Here is a 23043-nt window from a genome sequence, read left to right as displayed (position 1 = left end):
GGGTAATAAAAAGTGAACAAAAAAAGTACTGTATATTAGCAAAAAAACGACATTTGCTTCAAAGGGGATGTAACATCGCCATGGGCATATTTCAGAAATGTATTTAAATGTATGGGTTATTGTTAGATGATTGCTAATGAACTTGGCGCTTGGTATCACCTCACGAATGTTCGGTTAAAAATGTACTGCTTGCTGCAGCAAGGCATTTTGAAAAGTAACTTTTGAATGCCCTGAACTGTATCATCAACAATAAACCATTGATATAGATGGGAGGGCCATACCAGTACGTCCTGAAAAGTGCCTTTGTCGTTGATTGTCTTGTCTGCCACACAGCCAGATTGCTTTAGGTAGTAGTAATTCTCTGGTGGGGAAAAACTGAAGGCCTCTGTCATGGAAAAAAGAAAGACTCAATAATGGGTTAAAAGTGTAATTGCTGTAATTGTTTTATAACCCCGTGTTTCTCCTAACATTATATACAGTGGTTCTTCCTTTAAAAGTTGAGTCATACTGCAGCACAGCTTGCGTGCTGCGGCAGAATTCTATGGGATGTTATTTACTGTAAGTGTCATACCATTGTTGTCATTAATGCCAGTTTGACCACCAGAGGGCATCTTTGAGAAGCAGTGGACTGTTTTTAATATTGGCTGTACTAGAGAATTTAAACCCTTTTTTTTGTAAGAACATAGCATACAGGATTTATTTTAAGAAATTTAGCTTAATTAATTTGATTAATATAATGGTGTTTCTATTCCAAGAAAAATGAAAAATTATACATCTGACAGATAGTGCCTGATTCAGTAACACTAAACAAGGATTAGATGGAGGCAGATGTTATAGGAAGAGCGATGGATGTATAGCTGAGGGAAAGGTGGGAAGTATCTGGGCAACTACAGTACCTTTTATTTAGCGAGAAGAAAATAGGAGAATACGTTTTGTTAACTTGGGGGGGTGGGGGGGAAGCAGTGACTGGCTTTCAAAAGTTGGCACTGAACAATGTGACCGGTCGGGCGTAGGCTACTACGTGACTGCGAGTGAAGAGCAAAATAATAAAAACAAATCCTAACAGCACGAAGCGGTGCTGAAATAGTTGACCACACTTTGGGTGTTCCAGTAAGCAACCATTTGTTGCCTTCATTAGCCGACTTCATTCTGAAAAAAACTCCAGCACAGAGAAGAGAAAGGAGCCTTAAATAATTCAACAATAAAGTGATTGAAATCACAAATGCATTTGACTGTTTTTAATATTGGCCAACAACCAAAAACATAGCATCTACCGTAGTAAAAAAATTATTTCAAAATGCATATGTTTATTAGGCTACTATGCAGTCTGACAAGTAAACATAGCCTGCAGTACATAGTAAACATGGCAAAGCCACACAAAAACGCACAAAAATTCACACACATCTGCAGAAATACATTATGTACATACGCTACCGTTCAAAAGTTTGGGGTAACTTAGAAATGTCCTTGTTTTTGAAAGAAAAGCACAATTTTTGTCTGTTAAAATAACATCAAATTGATCAGAAATACAGTGTAGACATTGTTAATGTTGTAAATGACTATTGCAGCTGGAAACGTCTGATTTTTTATGGAATATCTAGATAGGCGTACAGAGGCCCATTATCAGCAACCATCACTCATGTGTTCCAAAGGCAGGTTGTGTTAGCTAATCCAAGTTTATAATTTTAAAAGGCTAATTGATCCTTAGAAAACCCTTTCACAATTATGTTGACATAGCTGAAAACTGTTGTTCTGATTAAAGAAGCAATTAAACTGGCCTTCTTTAGACTAGTTGAGTATCTGGTGCATCAAATTAAATCACATTTTATTAGGCACATGGGCTGAATACAACAGGTACAACCTTACAGTGAAATGCTTACTTACGAGCCCCCAACCAACAACGCAGTATCAAAAAATATGGACAAGGATAAGAGATAAAAGTAACAAGTAACTAAAGAGCAGCAGTAAAACAACAATAGCGAGACTATATACAGGTTGGTACCGATACAGAGTCAATGTGCGGGGGCACCGGTTAGTTTAGGTAGTATGTACAGTGGGGCAAAAAAGTATTTAGTCAGCCACCAATTGTGCAAGTTCTCCCACTTAAAAAGATGAGAGAGGCCTGTAATTTTCATCATAGGTACACTTCAACTATGACAGACAAAATGAGAAAAAAAATCCAGAAAATCACATTGTAGGATTTTTTATGAATTTATTTGTAAATTATGGTGGAAAATAAGTATTAGGTCACCTACAAACAAGCAAGATTTCTGGCTCTCACAGACCTGTAACTTCTTTAAGAGGCTCCTCTGTCCTCCACTCGTTACCTGTATTAATGGCACCTGTTTGAACTTGTTATCAGTATAAAATACACCTGTCCACAACCTCAAACAGTCACACTCCAAACTCCACTATGGCCAAGACCAAAGAGCTGTCAAAGGACACCAGAAACAAAATTGTAGGCCTGCACCAGGCTGGGAAGACTGAATCTGCAATAGGTAAGCAGCTTGGTTTGATGAAATCAACTGTGGGAGCAATTATTAGGTAATGGAAGACATACAAGACCACTGATAATCTCCCTCGATCTGGGGCTCCACGCAAGATCTCACCCCGTGGGGTCAAAATGATCACAAGAACGGTGAGCAAAAATCCCAGAACCACACGGGGGGACCTAGTGAATGACCTGCAGAGAGCTGGGACCAAAGTAACAAAGCCTACCATCAGTAACACACTACGCCGCCAGGGACTCAAATCCTGCAGTGCCAGACGTGTCCCCCTGCTTAAGCCAGTACATGTCCAGGCCCGTCTGAAGTTTGCTAGAGAGCATTTGGATGATCCAGAAGAAGATTGGGAGAATGTCATATGGTCAGATGAAACCAAAATAGAACTTTTTGGTAAAAACTCAACTCGTCGTGTTTGGAGGACAAAGAATGCTGAGTTGCATCCAAAGAACACCATACCTACTGTGAAGCATGGGGGTGGAAACATCATGCTTTGGGGCTGTTTTTCTGCAAAGGGACCAGGACGACTGATCCGTGTAAAGGAAAGAATGAATGGGGCCATGTATCGTGTGAGTGAAAACCTCCTTCCATCAGCAAGGGCATTGAAGATGAAATGTGGCTGGGTCTTTCAGCATGACAATGATCCCAAACACACCGCCCGGGCAACGAAGGAGTGGCTTCGTAAGAAGCATTTCAAGGTCCTGGAGTGGCCTAGCCAGTCTCCAGATCTCAACCCCATAGAAAATCTTTGGAGGGAGTTGAAAGTCCGTGTTGCCCAGCAACAGCCCCAAAACATCATTGCTCTAGAGGAGATCTGCATGGAGGAATGGGCCAAAATACCAGCAACTGTGTGTGAAAACCTTGTGAAGACTTACAGAAAACGTTTGACCTCTGTCATTGCCAACAAAGGGTATATAACAAAGTATTGAGAAACTTTTGTTATTGACCAAATACTTATTTTCCACCATAATTTGCAAATAAATTCATAAAAAATCCTACAATGTGATTTTCTGGATTTTTTTTCTGATTTTGTCTGTCATAGCTGAAGTGTACCTATGATGAAAATTACAGGCCTCTCTCATCTTTTTAAGTGGGAGAACTTACACAATTGGTGGCTGACTAAATACTTTTTTGCCCCACTGTACATGTAGGTAGAGTTATTGAAGTGACTATGCATAGTTGACAACAACAGAGACTAGCAGTGGTGTAAAGAGGGGGGGGGGGGGGCAATGCAAATAGTCTGGGCAGCCATTTGATTAGATGTTCAGGAGTCTTATGGCTTGGGGGAAGAAGCTGTTTAGAAGCCTCTTGGACCTAGACTTGGTGGTCCGGTACCGCTTGCCATGCGGTAGGAGAGAGAACAGTCTATGACTACGGTGGCTGGAGTCTTTGACAATTTTTAGGGCCTTCCTCTGACACAGCCTGGTAGAGGTCCTGGATGGCAAGAAGCTTGGCCCCAGTGATGTATTGGGCCTTACGCACTACCCCCTGTAGTGCTTTGCGGCCGGAGGCCGAGCAATTGCCATACCAGGCAGTGATGCAACCAGGATGCTCTCGATGGTGCAGCTGTAGAGCCTTTTGAGGATCTGAGGACCCATGCCAAATCTTTTCAGTCTCCTGAGGGGGAAAAGGTTTTGTCGTGCCCTCTTTACGACTGTCTTGGTGTGCTTGGACCATTTTAGTTTGTTGGTGATGTGGACACCGAGGAACATGAAGCTCTCAACCTGCTCCACTACAGCCCCGTCGATGAGAATGGGGGCGTGCTTGGTCCTCTTTTTCCTGTAGTCCACAATCATCTCCTTTGTCTTGATGACGTTGAGGGAGAGGTTGTTGTCCTGGCACCACACGGCCCGGTTTCTGACCTCCTCCCTATAGGCTGTCTCGTCATTGTCGGTGATCAGGCCTACCGCTGTTGTGTCATCGGAAAATTGAATGATGGTGTTGGAGTCGTGCCTGGCCGTGCAGTCATGAGTGAACAGGGAGTACAGGAGGGGACTGAGAACGCACCCCTGAGGGGCCCCTGTGTTGAGGATCAACGTGGCATATGTGTTGTTACCTACCCTTACCACCTGGGGGCGGCCCGTCAGTAAGTCCAGGATCTACTTGCAGAGGGAGGTGTTTAGTCCCAGGGTCCTTAGCTTATTGATGAGCTTTGAGGGCACTATGGTGTTGAACGCTGAGCTGTAGTCAATGAATAGCATTCTCACATAGGTGTTCCTTTTGTCCAGCTGGGAAAGGGCAAGGGAGTGCAGTGTGGAGTGCAATAGAGATTGCATCATCTGTGGATTTGTTGGGGCTGTATGCAAATTGTAGTGGGTCTAGGGTTTCTGGGATAATGGTGTTGATGTGAGCCATGACCAGCCTTTCAAAGCACTTGATGGCTACAGACGTGAGTGCTACGGGTCGGTAGTCATTTAAGCAGGTTACCTTAGTGTTCTTGGGCACAGGGACTATGGTGGTGTGCTTAAAACATGTTGGTATTACAGACTCGGTCAGGGAGAGGTTGAAAATGTCAGTGAAGACACTTGCCAGTTGGTCAGCGCATGCTCACAGTACATGTCCTGGTAATCCATCTGACCCTGCAGCCTTGTGAATGTTTACCTGTTTAACTTCTCTGGGATATGTGGGAGGGTAGCGTCCCACCTAACCAACAGCCAGAGAAATTGCAGGGCGCCAAATTCAAAACAACAGAAATCTCATAATTAAAATTCCTCAAACATACAAGTATTATGCACCATTTTAAAGATAAACTTCTCGTTAATCCAGCCAAAGTGTCTGATTTCAAAAAGGATTTACGGCGAAAGCACACCTTGCGATTATGTTAGCTCAGTACATAGCCACAGAAAAACACAGCCATTTTTCCAGCCAAAGAGAGGAGTAACAAAAAGCAGAAATAGAGTTAAAATGAATCACTAACCTTTGATGATCTTCATCAGATGACACTCATAGGACTTCATGTTACACAATACATGTATGTTTTGTTCGGTAAAGTTCATATTTATATCCAAAAATCTGAGTTAAGGTGGGACGCTACTCTCTCACTTGGTCAAAAGCCAGAGAAAATGCAGCGCTCCAAATTCAAATAAAATACAATAAAAATTTAACTTTCATTAAATCACACATGAAATATACCAAATTAAAGCTACACTGGTTGTGAATCCAGCGAACATGTCAGAATTGAAATAGGCTTTTCGGCAAAAGCAAACAATGCTATTATCTGAGTTAGCACCATTGTAAACAAAGAGAGATAAGCATATTTCAACCCTGCAGGCGCGACACAAAACGCAGAAATAAAAATATAATTCATGCCTTACCTTTGACGAGCTTCTGTTGTTGGCACTCCAATATGTCCCATAAACATCATAAATGGTCCTTTTGTTCGGTTAATTCCGTCGATATATATCCAAAATGTCCATTTATTTGGCGCGTTTGATCCAGAAAAACAACGGTTCCAACTCGTGAAACATGACAACAAAATATCTCAAAAGTCACCTGTAAACTTTGCCAAAACATTTCAAACTACTTTTGTAATACAACTTTAGGTATTTTTTTACGTAAATAATCGATAAAATTGAAGATGGGATGATCTGTGTTCAATACAGGATTAAAACAATCTGTAGCATGCTTTCTGGTCACGCGCCTCTATCTAACAGAACACTTCAAGTGACCCTGATTCAAAATGGCCGTACTTCTTCATTACACAAAGGAAAAACCCTCAACTAATTTCTAGAGACTGTTGACATCCAGTGGAAGCGGTAGGAACTGCAAGAAGGTCAATTAGAAATCTGTATTCCCAATGAAAATCCATTGAAAAGAGAGTGACCTAAAAAAAAAAAAAGATCTGAATGGTTTGTCCTCGGGGTTTCGCCTGCTAAATAAGTTCTGTTATACTCACTGACATGATTCAAACAGTTTTAGAAACTTCAGAGTGTTTTACTAACAATTTGAATTTCTTATGCATATCTTATCTTCTGGGGATGTGTAGCTGGCAGTTGAATTTGGGTATGCTTTTCATCCAAACGTGAAAATGCTGCCCCCTATCCTAGAGAAGTTAAAAGTACTCACATCAGCTGCGGGGAGCGTGATCACACAGTCTTCCGGAACAGCTGGTGCTCTCATGCATGTTTCAGTGTTAATTGCCTCGAAGCAAGCATGGAAGTAGTTTAGCTCGTCTGGTATGTTCGTGTCACTGGGCAGCTCTCGGCTGTGCTTCCCTTTGTAGTCTGTCTTTGCAAGCCCTGCCACATCCAATGAGCATCAGAGCCAGTGTAGCACGATTCGATCTTAGTCCTGTATTGACGCTTGCCTGTTTGATGGTTCGTCGGAGGGCATAGCGGGATTTCTTATAAGCTTCCGGGTTAGAGTCCCGCTCCTTGAAATCGGCAGCTCTAGCCTTTAGCTCAGTGTGGATGCTGCCTCTAATCCATGGCTTCTGGTTGGGGTATGTACGTACGGTCACTGTGGGAACGATGTCATCAATGCACTTATTGATGAAGCCAATGACTGATGTGGTGTACTCTTCAATGCCATCGGAAGAATCCCAGAACATATTCCAGTCTGTGCTAGCAAAACAGTCCTGTAGCTTAGCATCTGCTTCATCTGAACACTTTTTTATTGATCTAGTCACTGGTGCTTCCTGCTTTAATTTTTGCTTGTAAGCAGGAATCAGGAGGATAGAATTATGGTCAGATTTGCCAAATGGAGGGTGAGGGAGAGCTTTGTATGCGTCTCTGTATGTGGAGTATAGGTGGTCCAGAGTTTTTTTTAACATGCTGATAGACATTTTGTAAACGGATTTAAGTTTCCCTGCATTAAAGTCCTACTAGGAGCGCTGCCTCTGGGTGAGCGTTTTCCTGTTTGCTTATGGTGGAATGCAGCTCATTGAGTGCAGTCTTAGTGCCAGCCTAAGTCTGTGGTGGTATGTAGACTGCTACGGAAAATACAGATGAAATCTCTCTAGGTAGATAATGTGGTCTACAGCTTATCATGAGGTACTCTACCTCAGGCGAGCAAACCCTCGAGACTTCCTTAGATATCGTGCACCAGCTGTTATTTACAAAAATACTTTGTCCGCCACCCCTTGTCTTACCAAACGCTGCTGTTCTATCCTGTTGAAACAGCGTATAACCAACCAGCTGTATGTTGATAATGTTGTCATTCAGCCACGACTCCGTGAACCATACGATATTACAGTTTTGAATGTCCCGTTGGTAGTTTAATCTTCCTCGTAGGTCATCTAATTTATTTTCCAAAGATTGCACGTTTGCTAGCAGAATGGAAGGCAGTGGGGGTTTATTCAATCGCCTACAAATTCTCAGAAGGCAGCCCGCCCTCTAGCCCTTTTTCTCAGCCTTCTCTTCACACAAATGACGGGGATCTGGATCTGTTCCCGGGAAAGCAGTGTGTCATTCACGTCGGGCTCATCGGACTCATGAAAGGAAAAAAAGGATTCTGCCAGTCCGTGGTGAATAATCACAGTTCTGATGTCCAGAAGATATCTTCGGTCATAAGAGACGGTAGCAGCAACACTATGTACAAAATAAGTTAAAAACAACACAAAGAAACAAAAAACATAAAACGTCAGCCTTCTTCTCCGGCGCCATCTTAACCCCATGCTTGTCTCAGAGCAGCGTGAAGCGGTGCTGAAATAGTTGACCACACGCTGGTAGGCTATTGCTTCAAATCCAATTATAACAACTGGATGACTTTGGGTGTTCCAGTAAGCATTCTTAAAAGAACTCCAGCACAGAGAAGAGAAAGGACTTGGAAATTATGGTCACGGACAGTGCTATTTGCCTGTGTTATGCCGAACGCAAAAACCCAGGAAAATGAACAGGTACAGTAGGCTACAATACTGTAAAGTAGGCCTTCATTAGCCGACTTTATTCTTAAAATAACTCTAGCACAGAGAAGAGAGAGGATCCTTAAATAATTAAACAATAAAGTGATTGAATTCACAAATGCATTTGACTGTTTTTAATATTGGCCATCAACCAAAAACACAGCATCTATAGTGGTATTCCATTTCCAGTGAAACTATTCAAGCCATCGATGATGGTTGAAGATGATGAGCAATCTCGGCAAAGGCAATCTGGAATCTGCTGGCATCACCGCACAACATCAACATCGCTCTAATCACAGTCAGAAGACAGTTGAAGAAACTTGAGTGGACTTATAGAAAGGTCCTGTAAGACATTTTATATATACATTTTCTCAGAACATTAACCATATGTGTTCTCTTGTTTTGTACTGTTCTGTAGTTTCGACCCAATGATTCATCTGACAAACAAAGAACCTGGCGTGCTGCAAAACCAGTTTTAAGGATTTAAGTATGTATGACTGACGACTTTAGTGAGAAGTCTCAATGCTTTAATACTTTCTGCCCCCTGAATTCATATTCATTATATAAATAGGTCCATGATTGATTTAACAAGACCAGTCCCCATGCTATATCATTCAATGATATTTTTTCCATAGTAATTCGTTATGTATCCATTAATATACTTAAAGTCCCTAAACTCGGGAAGAGTCTGTTGTCCTGTTGATAGTTGAAATAAACATCTGCATTTTGAAAGAGTATTTTTATCCTTATTTTATTAATGAAAGCATAAAGATGTTGATGAAGAAATACTGATCAGTATATGCTTTACCTGACTTTTTGCAGTTGCATGATGTTTGTAGTTAGAAATTTAAAACTTTAGAGTACTTAATACATTGTAAATTGGGGGAATTTCATTTCACACTTTGCCGAGCTATTAGACTATCCTTTTGTAAAGGTTGAAGAGTCTATTGTCCTGCTAATAACCCATCATTGAAATGTTGTTTGCACCCAGAGGGTTTAGGCCTTCTGTAAGTTATAACAATCCAAGTCCAAAAGTTATGGGTGGAGTTAGAATTTTGTCTGTCAGAAGTATTAAAATCCACCAATGTCAGCCTTTAAATGCTTTATTATCCAAATGTTTAAAGTGCGTGTGGGTGACGGAGAGAATGCATTTGACTGTTTTTAATATTAGGGCTTTCAGGAAGAATGGAAAATTGCGTGTCAATTCATAAACCACGTGCCATGGAATTGGTACATCAAAAATCGCTTCCCAACTATTTTGTAGTCTATACGGCACAGCTGTCAATTTTTTGATCCTTAAATGAAACTGGTATATATTTTTATTTATCCCAATTTTCTTTAACCAATTTTGGTCTTTAATGCAAGGTCGACAGACAAGTTCCTTACTTTTTATTTTCGACTGAAATTGCAACCAACTTTCTATGGCTTCGTTTCAAATAACCGAAAGTGAGCGATTGTAATCTGATTAAAGGGAAAAAGGCCATTCTTGAACATGGGGTGAGACATTCTTACTAATTCGTAAATAAAGCCAGTTTGTTATTTAGAATGATTTATTTCAGTTTTTTTAAGAGGGAGAGAAACCAAAAGCCCACCGTGCCTATTTTACAATAATCGTCAGTCCACATGTCAAGTGAAATTTCCCCATTGTATTTCCCCAAGTTCTCTCTTAACTCCAAGACCATCAACAGTTTTTTTGTTGTTGCCTGATGCAGGACTCTAGTGCCAGAGGAGAGACTTTTAGACTGAAAACGCCTCCATTAATTGCCGCAGTTTAGACTACCGATAGATTAGCGTTCTACCTCCCCCTTGTGATAGTGTTGTGCAATGACAGAATGCCACCATCTACCACAAATGGTCGCAGCATAAGCTCAACATTTTTGAGGAAGAACCACTGTAGGAGAAACACATTATATCTACATATATAGCATGAAATGCTTTGAAAGGCTGATCATGGTTCACATGCACACCATCATCCCAGACACCCTGGACCCAATCCAATTCGCATAATGCCCAAACAGATCCACAGATGACACAATATCTATTGCACTCCACACTGCCCTCACCCACCTGGTCAAAATAATTACCTATGTAAGAATGCTGTTCATTGACTACAGATAAGAATTCAACACCATAGTCCCCTCCAAGCTCAACACCAAGCTCAGGACCCTGGGACTAAACACCTCCCTCTGCAACTGGATCCTGGACTTCCTGATGGCCGCCTCCAGGTAGTGAGGCTAGGCAACAACATATTCGTCAAGCTGACCATCAACATGGGGGCCCCATCAGAGGTGTGTGCTTAGTCCCCTCCTGGACTCCCTGTTCACCCAGGACTGCATGGCTGCGCACGGCTCCAACACCATCGTCAAGTTTGCTGTCAACACGATGGTGGTAGGACTGATCATTGACAACGATAAGGCATCCTATAGGGAGGAGGTCAGAGACCTGGTAGTGTGGTGCCAGAACAACAACCTTTCCCTCAACATCAGCAAGACTAAGGAGCTGATCGTGGACTACAGGAAACGGAGGGGCGAGCACGCCCCCATCCACATCGATGGGGCTGTAGTGGAGCAGGATCGATAGCTTCAAGTTCCTCAGTGTCCACATCACTAAGGAATTAACATGGTCCACACACACCCACGCAGTTGTGAAGCGCCTCTTCCCCCTCAGGACACTGAAAAGATTTTGCATGGGCCCTCAGATCCTCAAACGGTTCTACAGCTGCACCATTGAGCGCATATTGGCTGCATCATCGTTTGGTACGACAACTGCAAAGTACCCGACCGCAAGGCGCGACAGAGGGTGGTGAGTACAGAGCTCCTTGCCATCCAGGACTCCAGCCCCCCAAACCATAGACTGTTCTCTCTGCTACCGCACGGCAAGCGGTACCAGTGCACCAAGTCTGGAACCGACAGGACCGTGCACAGCTTCTACTTCCAAGCCACAAGACTGCTAAGCTAATCAAATGGCTACCCGGACTAACCTGCATTGACCCTTTTTTGCACTAACTCTCTTGCTATCTTGCACTGACTACGCACACACACACACACACACACACACACACACACACACACACACACACACACACACACACACACACACACACACACACACACACACACACACACACACACACACACACACACACACACACACACACACACACACACACACACACACACAATTTCACACTCGCCCCTTATATAACCATGTTATTTTTACTTGGTATTGTTATTCACTGTGTATTTATTCCTCGTGTCAATTTTTTTAATGGAATTGAATTGTTGGGATTGTTGGGAAAATACCCATAAGTAAGTATTTAACTGTTAGTCTACACCTGTTGTTTACAAAGCATGTGACAAATAACATTTTATTCGATTTAGGCGAGGCAGGCCACCAGATCTTATAAAGTTCGGCTATTATTGGTTTCAATGTTCAGTTTTGATGCTAAAGTGGGCTTGGATCTTACTTTGGGGGCCTTTTTGCCCCATGTAGAAAATAAACTACGAGATAGCTACACCCTTCTGTTATGTTTTGGTTTGACCCATGTATCATATTGTCACTCACCCCTCTGTTCTGCATTGGTTCCAGCCAGAAGTGCATAGAAGATGTGATAGTTCCTTTCCCCTGGATTCTGCCTAACAACTCGATTCTGATAGGGCAGAGGACACAACCATCACCGCACACCTCCGACAGGACACATAGCAACACAATGACATTGGAGAAAGAGAGAGACAGAGACAAAGGGAGAGAGAGAGACCGATCGACTGCCAGAGGCAGAGAGAGAGGGGATAATGGGATAATGGGGAGAGAGAGAGAGAGAGAGAGAGAGAGAGAGAGAGAGAGAGAGAGAGAGAGAGAGAGAGAGAGAGAGAGAGAGAGAGAGAGAGAGAGAGAGAGAGAGAGAGAAAGAGAAAGAGAGAGAGAGAGAGAGAGAGATAATATTTACCTTCTCTAGGAGGTCTTTGCACAGAAAGGTGGCAGTTAAGGCATATATTACCTTGAGAAAGTCGGATGCTCCACATTGAGATTCATATATGACAATTATCTGGCATAGATTTTTAGAAAGAGAAAGAAGAGGGGAAGATAAAGGAGAGAGAAATATACAGACAGATGAGAGAGAAAGAGAGGGGAGAGAGAAAAGAGAGAGGGAGAGTGACACCTCAAAGTGGGTGAAAAAATAGGAGGGAAAATAGTTCCAGAGAGACGGAGAGAAAGCAGAGTTTTCTATCTCTACACCTAGTCATTGATTGTGCCATTCTCTAACTCACCAGAACAGAGATTGTCATACGTTTGAAACTAGAACAGCACACTGCACACTAATAAAGCACGCTAATAAATCATCACCCAAACCCTTCACTGAAGAGTGCTTGGCAGCAGTTTGGAGCATTTCCTATAGGAACTTGAACAGGACATGTAGAAAACATCATTCTGTCCACACTATGGGTGTTAATAGCGTAGTAAAGGATACAGTCCACGATTTTACCGCCTTGGATGTTGCCCTTCTGACAGAAGTGCAGTTGAACAAACTTCCCAAAGCGGCTAGAGTTGTTGTTGTAGACGGTCTTGGCGTTGCCGAAGGCTTCCATGATTGGGCTAAAGGAGTAGAGAGAGAGAAAGAGAGTGACAGAGAGAGATAGAGAAAGTCCACTAAATTGTTGAAGTAAGAATATTGGCAGCGAGCTGGAGTTTCTTTTTCAAATATTGTTTTTAACATCCTCCATGCACCTGCAACTAGATAAGGTTTGAAAACTTCTTTCTTTCCAAAAAACTAAACTACTGAAAATGTTTTACAATCTGTACATAAAGTAGTCAGGTGCTGTCCAATAATTCATATAGAGCCAATAGAATATTGTACTGCAGACATTTGCTTTAAAGCAGTATCCACATCCATCGAATGTAGTGATCACAATATAATAGCCATATCTAGGAAAACCAACGTTCCAAAGGCTGGGCCTAATATAGTGTATAAGAGGTCATACAATACATTTTGTAGTGATTCCTATGTTGTTGTTTTAAAGAATATTTGTTGGTCTGTGGTGTGTAATGAGGAGCAAACAGACGCTGCACTTGATACATTTATGAAATTGCTTATCCCAGTTACTAATAAGCATGCACCCATTAATAAAGTTACTGTAAAAACTGGTAAATCCCGGTGAATTGATGAGGAATTGAAAAATGGCATGGTTGAGAGGGATGAGGCAAAAGGAATGGCAAATAAGTCTGTCTGCACAACCGATTGGCAAACATACTGCTATTGAGAAATCATGCGACTAAATTGAATAAGAAGAAGAAGAAACTACACTATGAAACAAAGATAAATTACATAAGGAATGATATTAAAAAGCTTTGGAGCACCTTAAATGAAATTATGGGCAAAAGGGCAAACTCAGCTCCATAATTCATTGAATCAGATGGCTCATTCATCACAAAACCCACTGATATTGCCAATTACTTTAATGATTTTTTATTAGCAAGATTAGCAAACTTAGCCATGACATGCCAGCAAATAACGCTGACACTACACATCCAAGTATAACTGATCAAATTACGAAAGACAAGTATTGTAATTTTGAATTCTGTAAAGTGAGTGTGGAAGAAGTGAACAAATCATTGTTGTCTAATCAACAATGACAAGCCACCGGGTTCTGACAACTTGGGTGGAAAATTACTGAGGAAAATAGCGGACGATATTGCCACTCCTACTTACCATATCTTCAATTTAAGCCTACTAGAAAGTGTGTGCCCTCAGGCCTGGAGGGAAGCATTTTACATTTGCATTTTAGTCATTTAGCAGACACTCTTCTCCAGAGCGACTGGATAGGGTTAAGTGCTTTGCTCAAGGGCACATTAACAGATTTTTCACCTAGTCAGCTCGAAGATTCAAACAAGCAATCTTTCAGTTACTGGCCCAACCTCTTAACCACTAGGCTACTTGCCACTCTGTAAAAGTAATTATGCAACCCAAGAATAGTAAAGCCCCCTTTACTGGATCAAATAGCCAACCAATCAGCCTGTTACCAACCCGAGTAAACATTTCCAAAAAATGGTGTTTGACCAGATACAATGCTATTTTACAGTAAACAAATTGACAACAGACTTTTAGCACGCTGATAGGGAAGGACATTCAACATGCACACAACTTAGATAAATGACTGATGATTGGCTGAGAGAAATTGATGATAAAAGGCAGTGGGGGCTGTTTTGTTCGACTTCACTGTGGCTTTTGACATTATCGATCATAGTCTGCTGCTGGAAAAACGTATGTGTTATAGCTTTACACCCCCTGCTATATTGTGGATGAAGAGTTACCTGTCTAACAGAACACAGAGGGTGTTAGGGTCTATGTATGCTGGTGACTCAACACTATACACGTCAGCTACTACATTGAGTGAAATCACTGCAACACTTAACAAAGAGCTGCAGTTAGTTTCAGAATGTGTGGCATGGAATAAGTTAGCCCTAAATATGTCAAAAACGAAAAGAAATGTATTTGGGACAAATGATTCAGTAAACCCTAAACCTCAGCTATTTCTGGTAATGAATAATGTAGGAATTGAGCAAGTTGAGGTGACTAAACTGCTTGGAGTAACCCTGGATTGTACACTGTCATGATAAAAACATGTTGACGCAACAGTAGCTAAGATGGGGAGAAGTCTGTCCATAATAAAGCTCTGCCTTCTTAACACTATCAACCAGGCAGGTCCTACAGGCCCTAGTTTTGTCACACACACACATGACTGGTCAGGTTCCAAAAGCGGGGCATTTGGCTCAGAACAGGTCAGCGCGCCTGGCCCTTAAATGTACACAGAGCTAACATCAATGATATGCATGTCAAGCTCTCATGGCTCAAAGTGGAGGAGAGATTTAAATTCATCACTACTTGTTTTTGTAAGAGGTGTTGGTTGACAAGCTGACTGCACTGAGCTGCCTGTTTAAACTACTAGCACACAGCTCAGACACCCATGCATACCCCACAAGACATGCCACTAGAGGTTTCTTCACAATCTCCAAGTTCAGAACCGACTATGGGAGGCACACAGTACTACATGGAACTCTATTCCACATCAGGTAACTGATGCAAGCAGTGGAATCAGATTTAAAAAAACAGATAAAAATACACCTCATGGAACAGCGGGGACTGTGCAGAGACACACAGGTACAGACGCACAAGGGCGCTAGCACACCCACTCTACACACACGTACGTTGTAATATTGTTGTTTAGTGGTAACATACATTTTGTGTTGTGGATATGTGGTGGTGTGACAGTGTTATACGAAGTACCGTTTTATATGTAATATAAGTGTCTTAATGTGTTTGGACACCAGGAAGAGTAGCTGCTGCCTTGGCAGGAAGTAATGGGGATCCCTAATAAAATACAAATACTGTAAAATGTAAATAAGTACCAACACCTAAAATGAGTACTAACACCTTTTTACTTATGGCTTGCTTACACCATACAACTTTACCCCAGTGTTTGGCCTAAAGACACAAACTTTTGTGTTTCCACCTCTGAGACCTGTCCCCCAAAAAGCCTACCCTGGCCCAAAAAAGATCTACCTTACTTGGGACCAGACTGGCCCATTGTGACTTTTCGGGGGTTTGCGTTAAGACAACGATGATTGACTCACTGAATAGAAATGATAAGGCCTTTTCCTTCTCAAAAGCAAGTGTTTAGAGGTTACTCAGAGGTTGCTGATTCTGCTCTTCACCAGTCCTTAGCTATGTAAACACATACCTGCTCTCCAGGAGGTCCTCCTCCACGTGAGACGTCCTGCCTGTTGAGGAGAGCTCCAGGGAGTGCTCACTCATAGCCGACAGGAACCTCAGGATCAGCTTGGTACTCTCTGTCTTACCCGCTCCGCTCTCTCCGCTGGGGAGGAAAGGAGAAAGAAAGAGTTTGGATGTATCTGGATGTATTTCATCTTTCTTCAGTCAACGCTGTAGAATGGGACTAGTACATAATGTAAAAGGCATGTCGAAATGGGAAAGGAGTGATGTTGGTTGATACACTTCCGTATGGTGTTGTGTCATGAATACATGTACACACACACACACACACATGCATGCTTGCGCACACACACACACACACATGCACGTCAGTAGCGGTCGATGCCGTTTAAAATGAGGGAGGATGATTTTTATTTTATGAGCATGGCCTTATTTCTATTACGGCATATTGGATGACTGTCATTCATATTCTATTCACCCAGATCAATGTTACATCGATAGGTTTAGGCTACTACATGATACTACATTTCCCCTGTACCCATCATGGGGTTGCTTCAACCTAGGCTATTTTACAACGTAGGTGCACAGATCGAGAGAATTTGGAGTAATCAAAGTGACAGTGACAAATTCAATACCGCCTTGCACACCCTTGCCTGCATCTAGCTGATCTAGGGTGTAATCATTAGTCCGAGAGTTGTAAATGAGAGTTTCTATTTAACAAATGCAGGTATGTTTATCCCCGTTCGTTCCGTTTGCTTCCGTTTAAGAAACGTTTTTCAACAGAATCGGCTAAATGAATACAGCCCTGATCACATGCAAACAGTTCATAGCAGCCACACAACAGCATGATGACTTTGCTCGTTGTATATACAATTCCTTCTCGCAACTCCTCCTCTCACCTTTTCCGTTCGCTTGTGGACTTCTGTGACCAGGGAAAAAACACTTTCCAAGCCATACCTTCATATCATGACTGCTAACCACTACACACAGCCTACATCATTGTCATGTCATAGTAAACTAGACTACTAGCACTAATGCATTAGTAAACCTGCAACAATTACACAGTACAGTGTACAGTCAGAAAGCAGTTTAGCAGTTACACCGGCGGGCCCCTGTGGCAATACCTTTATAAAACCAAAAGTTGACCTTGACTTGAAAGAGTTCCAGTGTTGGATATCCATAGCCAGCTAGCTTACATAGCATCCCTTTGTTTGAGCAGGGTGTTTGATTAGTCTAAACTAGCTAGCTGCATTTGCTAGCTAAGTGAAAGTGAACAAAAATACAACCAAATATATCTAGCTTTCTCTATCTCTCTTGCTTCTCCTTAATTTTGGAAAATAAATATTTGTTCAAATTGTTCAACTATTGTCTTTCTCTTTGAGTCAACTACTCATCACATTTTATGCAGTGCTAGCTAGCTGTGGCGTATGCTTCAGTACTAGATTAATTCTCTGATATTTTGATTGAGTGGACAACATGTCAGTTCATGCTGCAAGAGCTCTGATAGGTTGGGGACGTCTTCCGGAAGTTGTGATAATTAGGTTTTGTATTAAAGTCAATGTACCCAGAGGAGGACAGAAGCTAGCTGTCCTCCGGCAACACCATGGTGCTACCCTACAGAGTGCTGCAGAGGCTACTGTAGACCTTAATTGTAAAACAGTGTGTTTTAATCAATTATTTGGTGACATTTGAATATATTTATTATAGTTGTATCTAAAAAGGATAACTTTAATGTTTCACACATTTTTTATGAAATTCACTGAGGAGGATGGTCCTCCGCTTCCTCCTCTGAGGAGCCTCCACTAATGCACGCATGCACACTCACACATGTCCTTGACACCATATCCCTTACATTTTAGTCTCCAGCCTTCAGCTATATCAAGGGTTTCTTGTTTGATAGAATGTCCTTGATTGAGTCTAGCCGTAACAATGATGGTGATAATGCATGATAAGCCAGATGTGTTTCAAGAATGCTTTGTACTCTTCATATGGCATTTAAAACAATGCCTTGCTTGCTTTCATGTATGTATGTATGTATGTATGTATGTATGTATGTATGTATGTATGTATGTATGTATGTATGTATGTATGTATGTATGTATGTATGTATGTATGTATGTATGTATGTATGTGTGTATGTATGTATGTGTTTGCATTTGTGTGAATAAACACATGTTAACAATATGGGTCAAATGTAAATTACTAACTGACTGACAAATAGGTTTTGCATTCACTTCCTGAAGCTTTTTCCACATCTGAAACATTCTCAACATACAGGATATTCACCATTTTACCACTAGGGGTTTCATTGCACACTACAAAACATTAGTAAGTAGACTACACTGAATGTACAAAACATTAACATTTACATTTACATTTAAGTCATTTAGCAGACGCTCTTATCCAGAGCGACTTACAAATTGGTGCGACTCCTGCTCTTTCCATGACTGACCAGGTGAATCCGGGTGAAAGCTATAATCCCTTTTTGACGGCACTTGTTAAATCCACTTCAATCAGGGGAAGAGACAAGTTAAAGAAGATGTTTTAAGCCTCGAGACAATTGAAACATGGATTGTGTAGGTTTGTCATTCATAGGGTGAATGGGCAAGACAAAAAATGTAAGTGCATTTGAATGGGGTATCGTAGTAGGTTCCAGGCACACCGGTTTATGTAAAAAAAATGCACCGCTGCTTGGTTTTTCACGCTCAACCGTTTCCTGTGTGTATCAAGAATGGTCCACCACCCAAAGGACATCCAGCCAACTTGACATAACTGTGGGAAGCACTGGAGTCAACATAGGTCAGCATCCCTATGGATTGCTTTTGACACCTTGTAAAGTTCATGCCTCGATGAATTGAGACTGGTCTGAGGACAAAAAGGGGATACAACTCAATATTATATGTTTTGTACACTCAGTGTATACTGTACTGAACCATTACTCACCAACCCTTGTGCAGATGAACTACAGGGTGCGCAAGCTTTTGTTCCAGGCCAGAAATAAAAATACACATTTTATTTTAATTCCTTGCTCATCTGGATTTTGATTCATTGAATCATGCGTATTATTGCTCGGCTAAAACAAAAGCCTGCACACCCTGAGCAAAAAATACTGTGTAGAGAGCAATAGAGTTGCTCTAGAGTTGATTTACAATAAGAAGTTAAACATTCAAAAGACTGCTTGCATGGTTCCCTTTCAGTCGTTACTCTCGGTACAACAAGGATCCAGTCCCACCTCGGTGAGCCGGTCCTACGTAGACTTTAGAGACCAGGCTAGCTAAACAATCGCTGCATAGCATACTAGCCAGGTTAGCTACTGCCAGCTATTCATGCCTCCCCACGGTGAAATTGCTTGGGTAGCTCTCTTGCTTAGTATACGTAGCGTTAAGTCACTTGGTTATTCTAAACGGACCGTGCTAGCTAGCTAGCCTAGCTTAGACTAAAAGCCTCATGGCTAACATTGGCTAGCATGCATAACTTCGGGCGGATGAAGTTTACTAGTGTTCCTCCGGCATTACGGCAGCCCCATTCCTATTTCCAAATCCTGGAGTTGGAGGGATAGGAGGAAGTGGAGTTTACGTGCACCTCCGATGAGGAAGCAGTTCCATCCTAGAGCGAGGGGCGGGTCTGAGCAACCAGTGCACCCCTCCACAAAAACATTACTGTGATGACAGTGCCCCCCACGTTTCTTACTATGTCAGCCATTGCCGGACACCCCTGCTCCCATAAGGGGGCTGGGCTTCATGCAGGCTATACAGTCTCAGGGGAAAATTGGGAGCTTGTCCATGTTTAATTTGGGAAACCAAGTGAAATCTGTCCGGGAACATCGATAGTAATATGTTTTCACAACAAAACATACTTAATTAAACCGTTGATAGCCCCTCTCCCTGCACTATCGAGAAAGGAATGAAGAAGAGAGAGGAAACACATGGTGGTGAGATATTCTGTAGCTAGGATGTGTTAGGATTTGAAACAACATCCACAACGACCATGTTTTCCCACTCAGTTTCAACCTGTTGTTGAACTTCTTTCTTAAAATGGATCAATCACAGTGAGGTGAGTTTTAAAAGCATGACACTGTCTTGATGATAAGGGTTTGATGTTATTTTTGATTGCATTTGCATTGATGTCAGAGTGGTTAGAGGAACAATAGAGGGCCGGGTACCGAGTTGGGTACTACAAACGCATGTCCAGAGTGCATAAAATGAGATTACAGAGTCAAGTGGAATTTGACTGCTGTCATGAAACAGGTAATACGATCACTGTAACAGCCCATGTAGAGACTGGTCTGAGCCGGTGCACACCCTTTTAGGGGGATGACTGGCGACATCAATTCCCACCACTGGGCCAGTAGGTCACACCTGAAGCGACCAGGTGAGATGCGTCCAGGTGAGTGGCTAGCCTCAGTGTTGGAAAGGCTGCATCAACAATAGCCCCAGGGGAGCGACTTCCATCACAGAGGCCATCATCCCCAGTAGGCGTGGGCACTGTCGAAAACGCACTGTGACCCAGCCAAACACTTGTCTGAGCAGGGCCCGGACACCCTCTGTGGGGATAGAAGTTCACGATACACGAGTGAATCTAGCTCGAGACCCAGAAGGGGAATGCGCTGAGATATAGTCAAACAGCTCTTTTTTTGGTTTCTTATGAAGCCTAGAGACTGAATACAGGACAGTAGCATGGATGTGTAATACTGTTTGCTCCCTCGACTCTGCCACCACCAGCCAATCGACTCCAATAGCCAGCGCCTTGTGAGTATTCTGAATTTGTAGACTCTGAGGTGTTTGTTGAGGGCATGGACGTCTATAATGGGTTTGCAAATTTCCATCCCTTTTCGGATCCAGGAAATAACCCTGTATCTCCGACATAGGAACCACTTGGATTGCTTGCTTCTGGAGAAGGGAGGATATTTCCTCCCTCAAAACGGGCACTAAGGCTTCGTGAACAGTCCACGTGATGATGCCACAGAAGCGAGGGGGACACACAACAAATTGTAGCCTGTACCCCAATGTCACTGTTCGGATGATCTAGGAGCAACATTGCGCCTTTGGTCAGATCAGACAGCTAGCCTCCCATCAACTGCTATTTGAAGGGGCGGGACGCCACCTTTTAGATGGGAAAGATTGGTTATTTTTCTGTTTTCACCACTCTCTGAAAAACAAGACCCCTTCTGTGGTAACAGACAGGGGAAATTGTAATTCAATCGAATTCCCAGGAACGAAAAGTGTTGAGCTGGAGACAAACAGCTCATTTCGGGGTTCATATGAACCACAGAGACTGTATGTGGGATAATAGCATGGTTGTGTTCAACCCTGCTCGTTACCTCTATTCCAATATCAACAACCTGTATCAATGCCATGATCATTTAGGCCAATTCCACTTCAACGAGGTCAAATCAGGAAATACATCATTGCAATTTAATACATGATCGGGAAAAAACCTGGCCCAAGAAAGCATTCATTGTCTCCATATAGGGGGTCAAATGGAATTCATTACAAATAGTGAAGCACAAAAAAGCTGGGAAACTATTCTCAAACCGAACACTCAGTGACAAGACACAAATAATTAGAAAGGCACATAATAGCAATGTCATTCCAAAATCTCCAGGGTTAAGAAATCTGACAACCCTCAGCCAGACTCTAAAACTTCCAGAATGAATGTGTCAAATGTAAAACTAGTTAACAAAGTTTCAAAGACACATACAAACCTTAACGATACCCAAAGCTAATTCACAGACATTCATAGTGGTGTGTGGTGTCTCAAATTAGAAGTGAAAGTCATGGCAACCTTCAGCCGAAGCTTCCAGTAGCATTACTTCAAGATAACTTGTTCGCCTCAGACAGGGCTACATGTTTGCCTAAACAATGGGCCAGGGGCCCACACAGGAAGTGCTGTCTGTGGTGACAGAGCAAAAATAATAGCTGCCAGCTACTAGCCTGTCTGCTCCAGCCTCCTCCCTGTGGTCCCTGTTGGCAAGGCCAAGGTCAACAGACAAAAATACGATGCACATCACACACACCAAACATTAAGACACAAGAGTCCACTAACTCTTCAAGTGTCAAATCGGGAAACTTCTTGTCCCTACAGAGACATCGCTACTATGCACGCCCATGTGCAATTACTTGTGACTACCACTGCAAAGTGTTAGACTACTGGGGCATTTGTGCAACTGTAGGCTACAGAGAGCCACATAGACAGCCACATAGAAACTGAGACCCACACAGAAAAGGCTAATATCCAGTGCTTCTGGTGTAGGGTGGAGTAGCCCCAAGATGCCGATCTAGGATCAGTTTAGCATTTTCTCCACTAATGTTTAAGGTTAGGATTGGGGGTGGGAAAGCTGATTCTAGATTTGTACCTGGGAAACTTCACTCCGGAGTGCTTCTAGTGAGGTCACCTGACAAAGATTTCTGTGAAGTCTAAATTTTTATCACCAAAGCCACAGCTTTGAGAGTTTTTCTATTAGCTCTATTTTCCATGTTCTGTCTCCACCGGAAGGCATGAGAAGAAGAGGCCAGTCCAGTGGGACATCTGGAATGTTCTCTAACAGAAATATTTACTCTGAGCCGGGGAGTAGGTCGAATTTAATATCGCCCGTCACACAATTTTTGTGATCCCTCACATTCATAACCTGCGTGTCAAGAGTGCTGAGAGGTCAAGAGGTCAAACCTTCTTTAGCGTGCGGGGAGGCGCAGCAACTAGGTGTTTTTAGTGACAGAGAACAGAAGTCTGAGAACAGTGTGGAGTACGATTTAGTAAAGGTGACTGTATAGTTGACACTGTTTTGATAGCGCTGTTTACGGTTGAGACACGCGACAGAGGAAGGTTGAACATATGAGCTGAGGGCTTTATGACTTATTTCACAAACTCACTTTTTTATGAATGTCTATAACCATAACATTTGAGACCACATTGTCATTCTTTTCTTTTAAATACATTGTTAACTGTTGAATTGGAGAGAGGATCCCACTGGG

General features: G+C 42.3%; 1 protein-coding gene across 1 annotated transcript in view; it reads right to left on the bottom strand.

The window, feature by feature from the left end:
* Positions 1-23043, bottom strand: part of myo10 (myosin X) — a 271259-nt gene that overhangs the window by 76261 nt on the left and 171955 nt on the right. The window contains exons 5-9 of the mRNA XM_071362598.1: positions 16080-16214; positions 12812-12936; positions 12290-12303; positions 11908-11992; positions 282-385 (exon numbers count right to left, since the gene is read on the bottom strand). Of these exons, the coding sequence (XP_071218699.1) occupies positions 282-385; positions 11908-11992; positions 12290-12303; positions 12812-12936; positions 16080-16214 (463 nt within the window). The remainder of the gene's footprint in view (positions 1-281; positions 386-11907; positions 11993-12289; positions 12304-12811; positions 12937-16079; positions 16215-23043) is intronic.

This window comes from Salvelinus alpinus, chromosome 23 (genome assembly GCF_045679555.1).
Source record: "Salvelinus alpinus chromosome 23, SLU_Salpinus.1, whole genome shotgun sequence".
NCBI lineage: Eukaryota > Metazoa > Chordata > Actinopteri > Salmoniformes > Salmonidae > Salvelinus > Salvelinus alpinus.
Note: the sequence above shows the minus strand (reverse complement) of the source record. Positions and strands in the feature narration are given on the sequence as shown.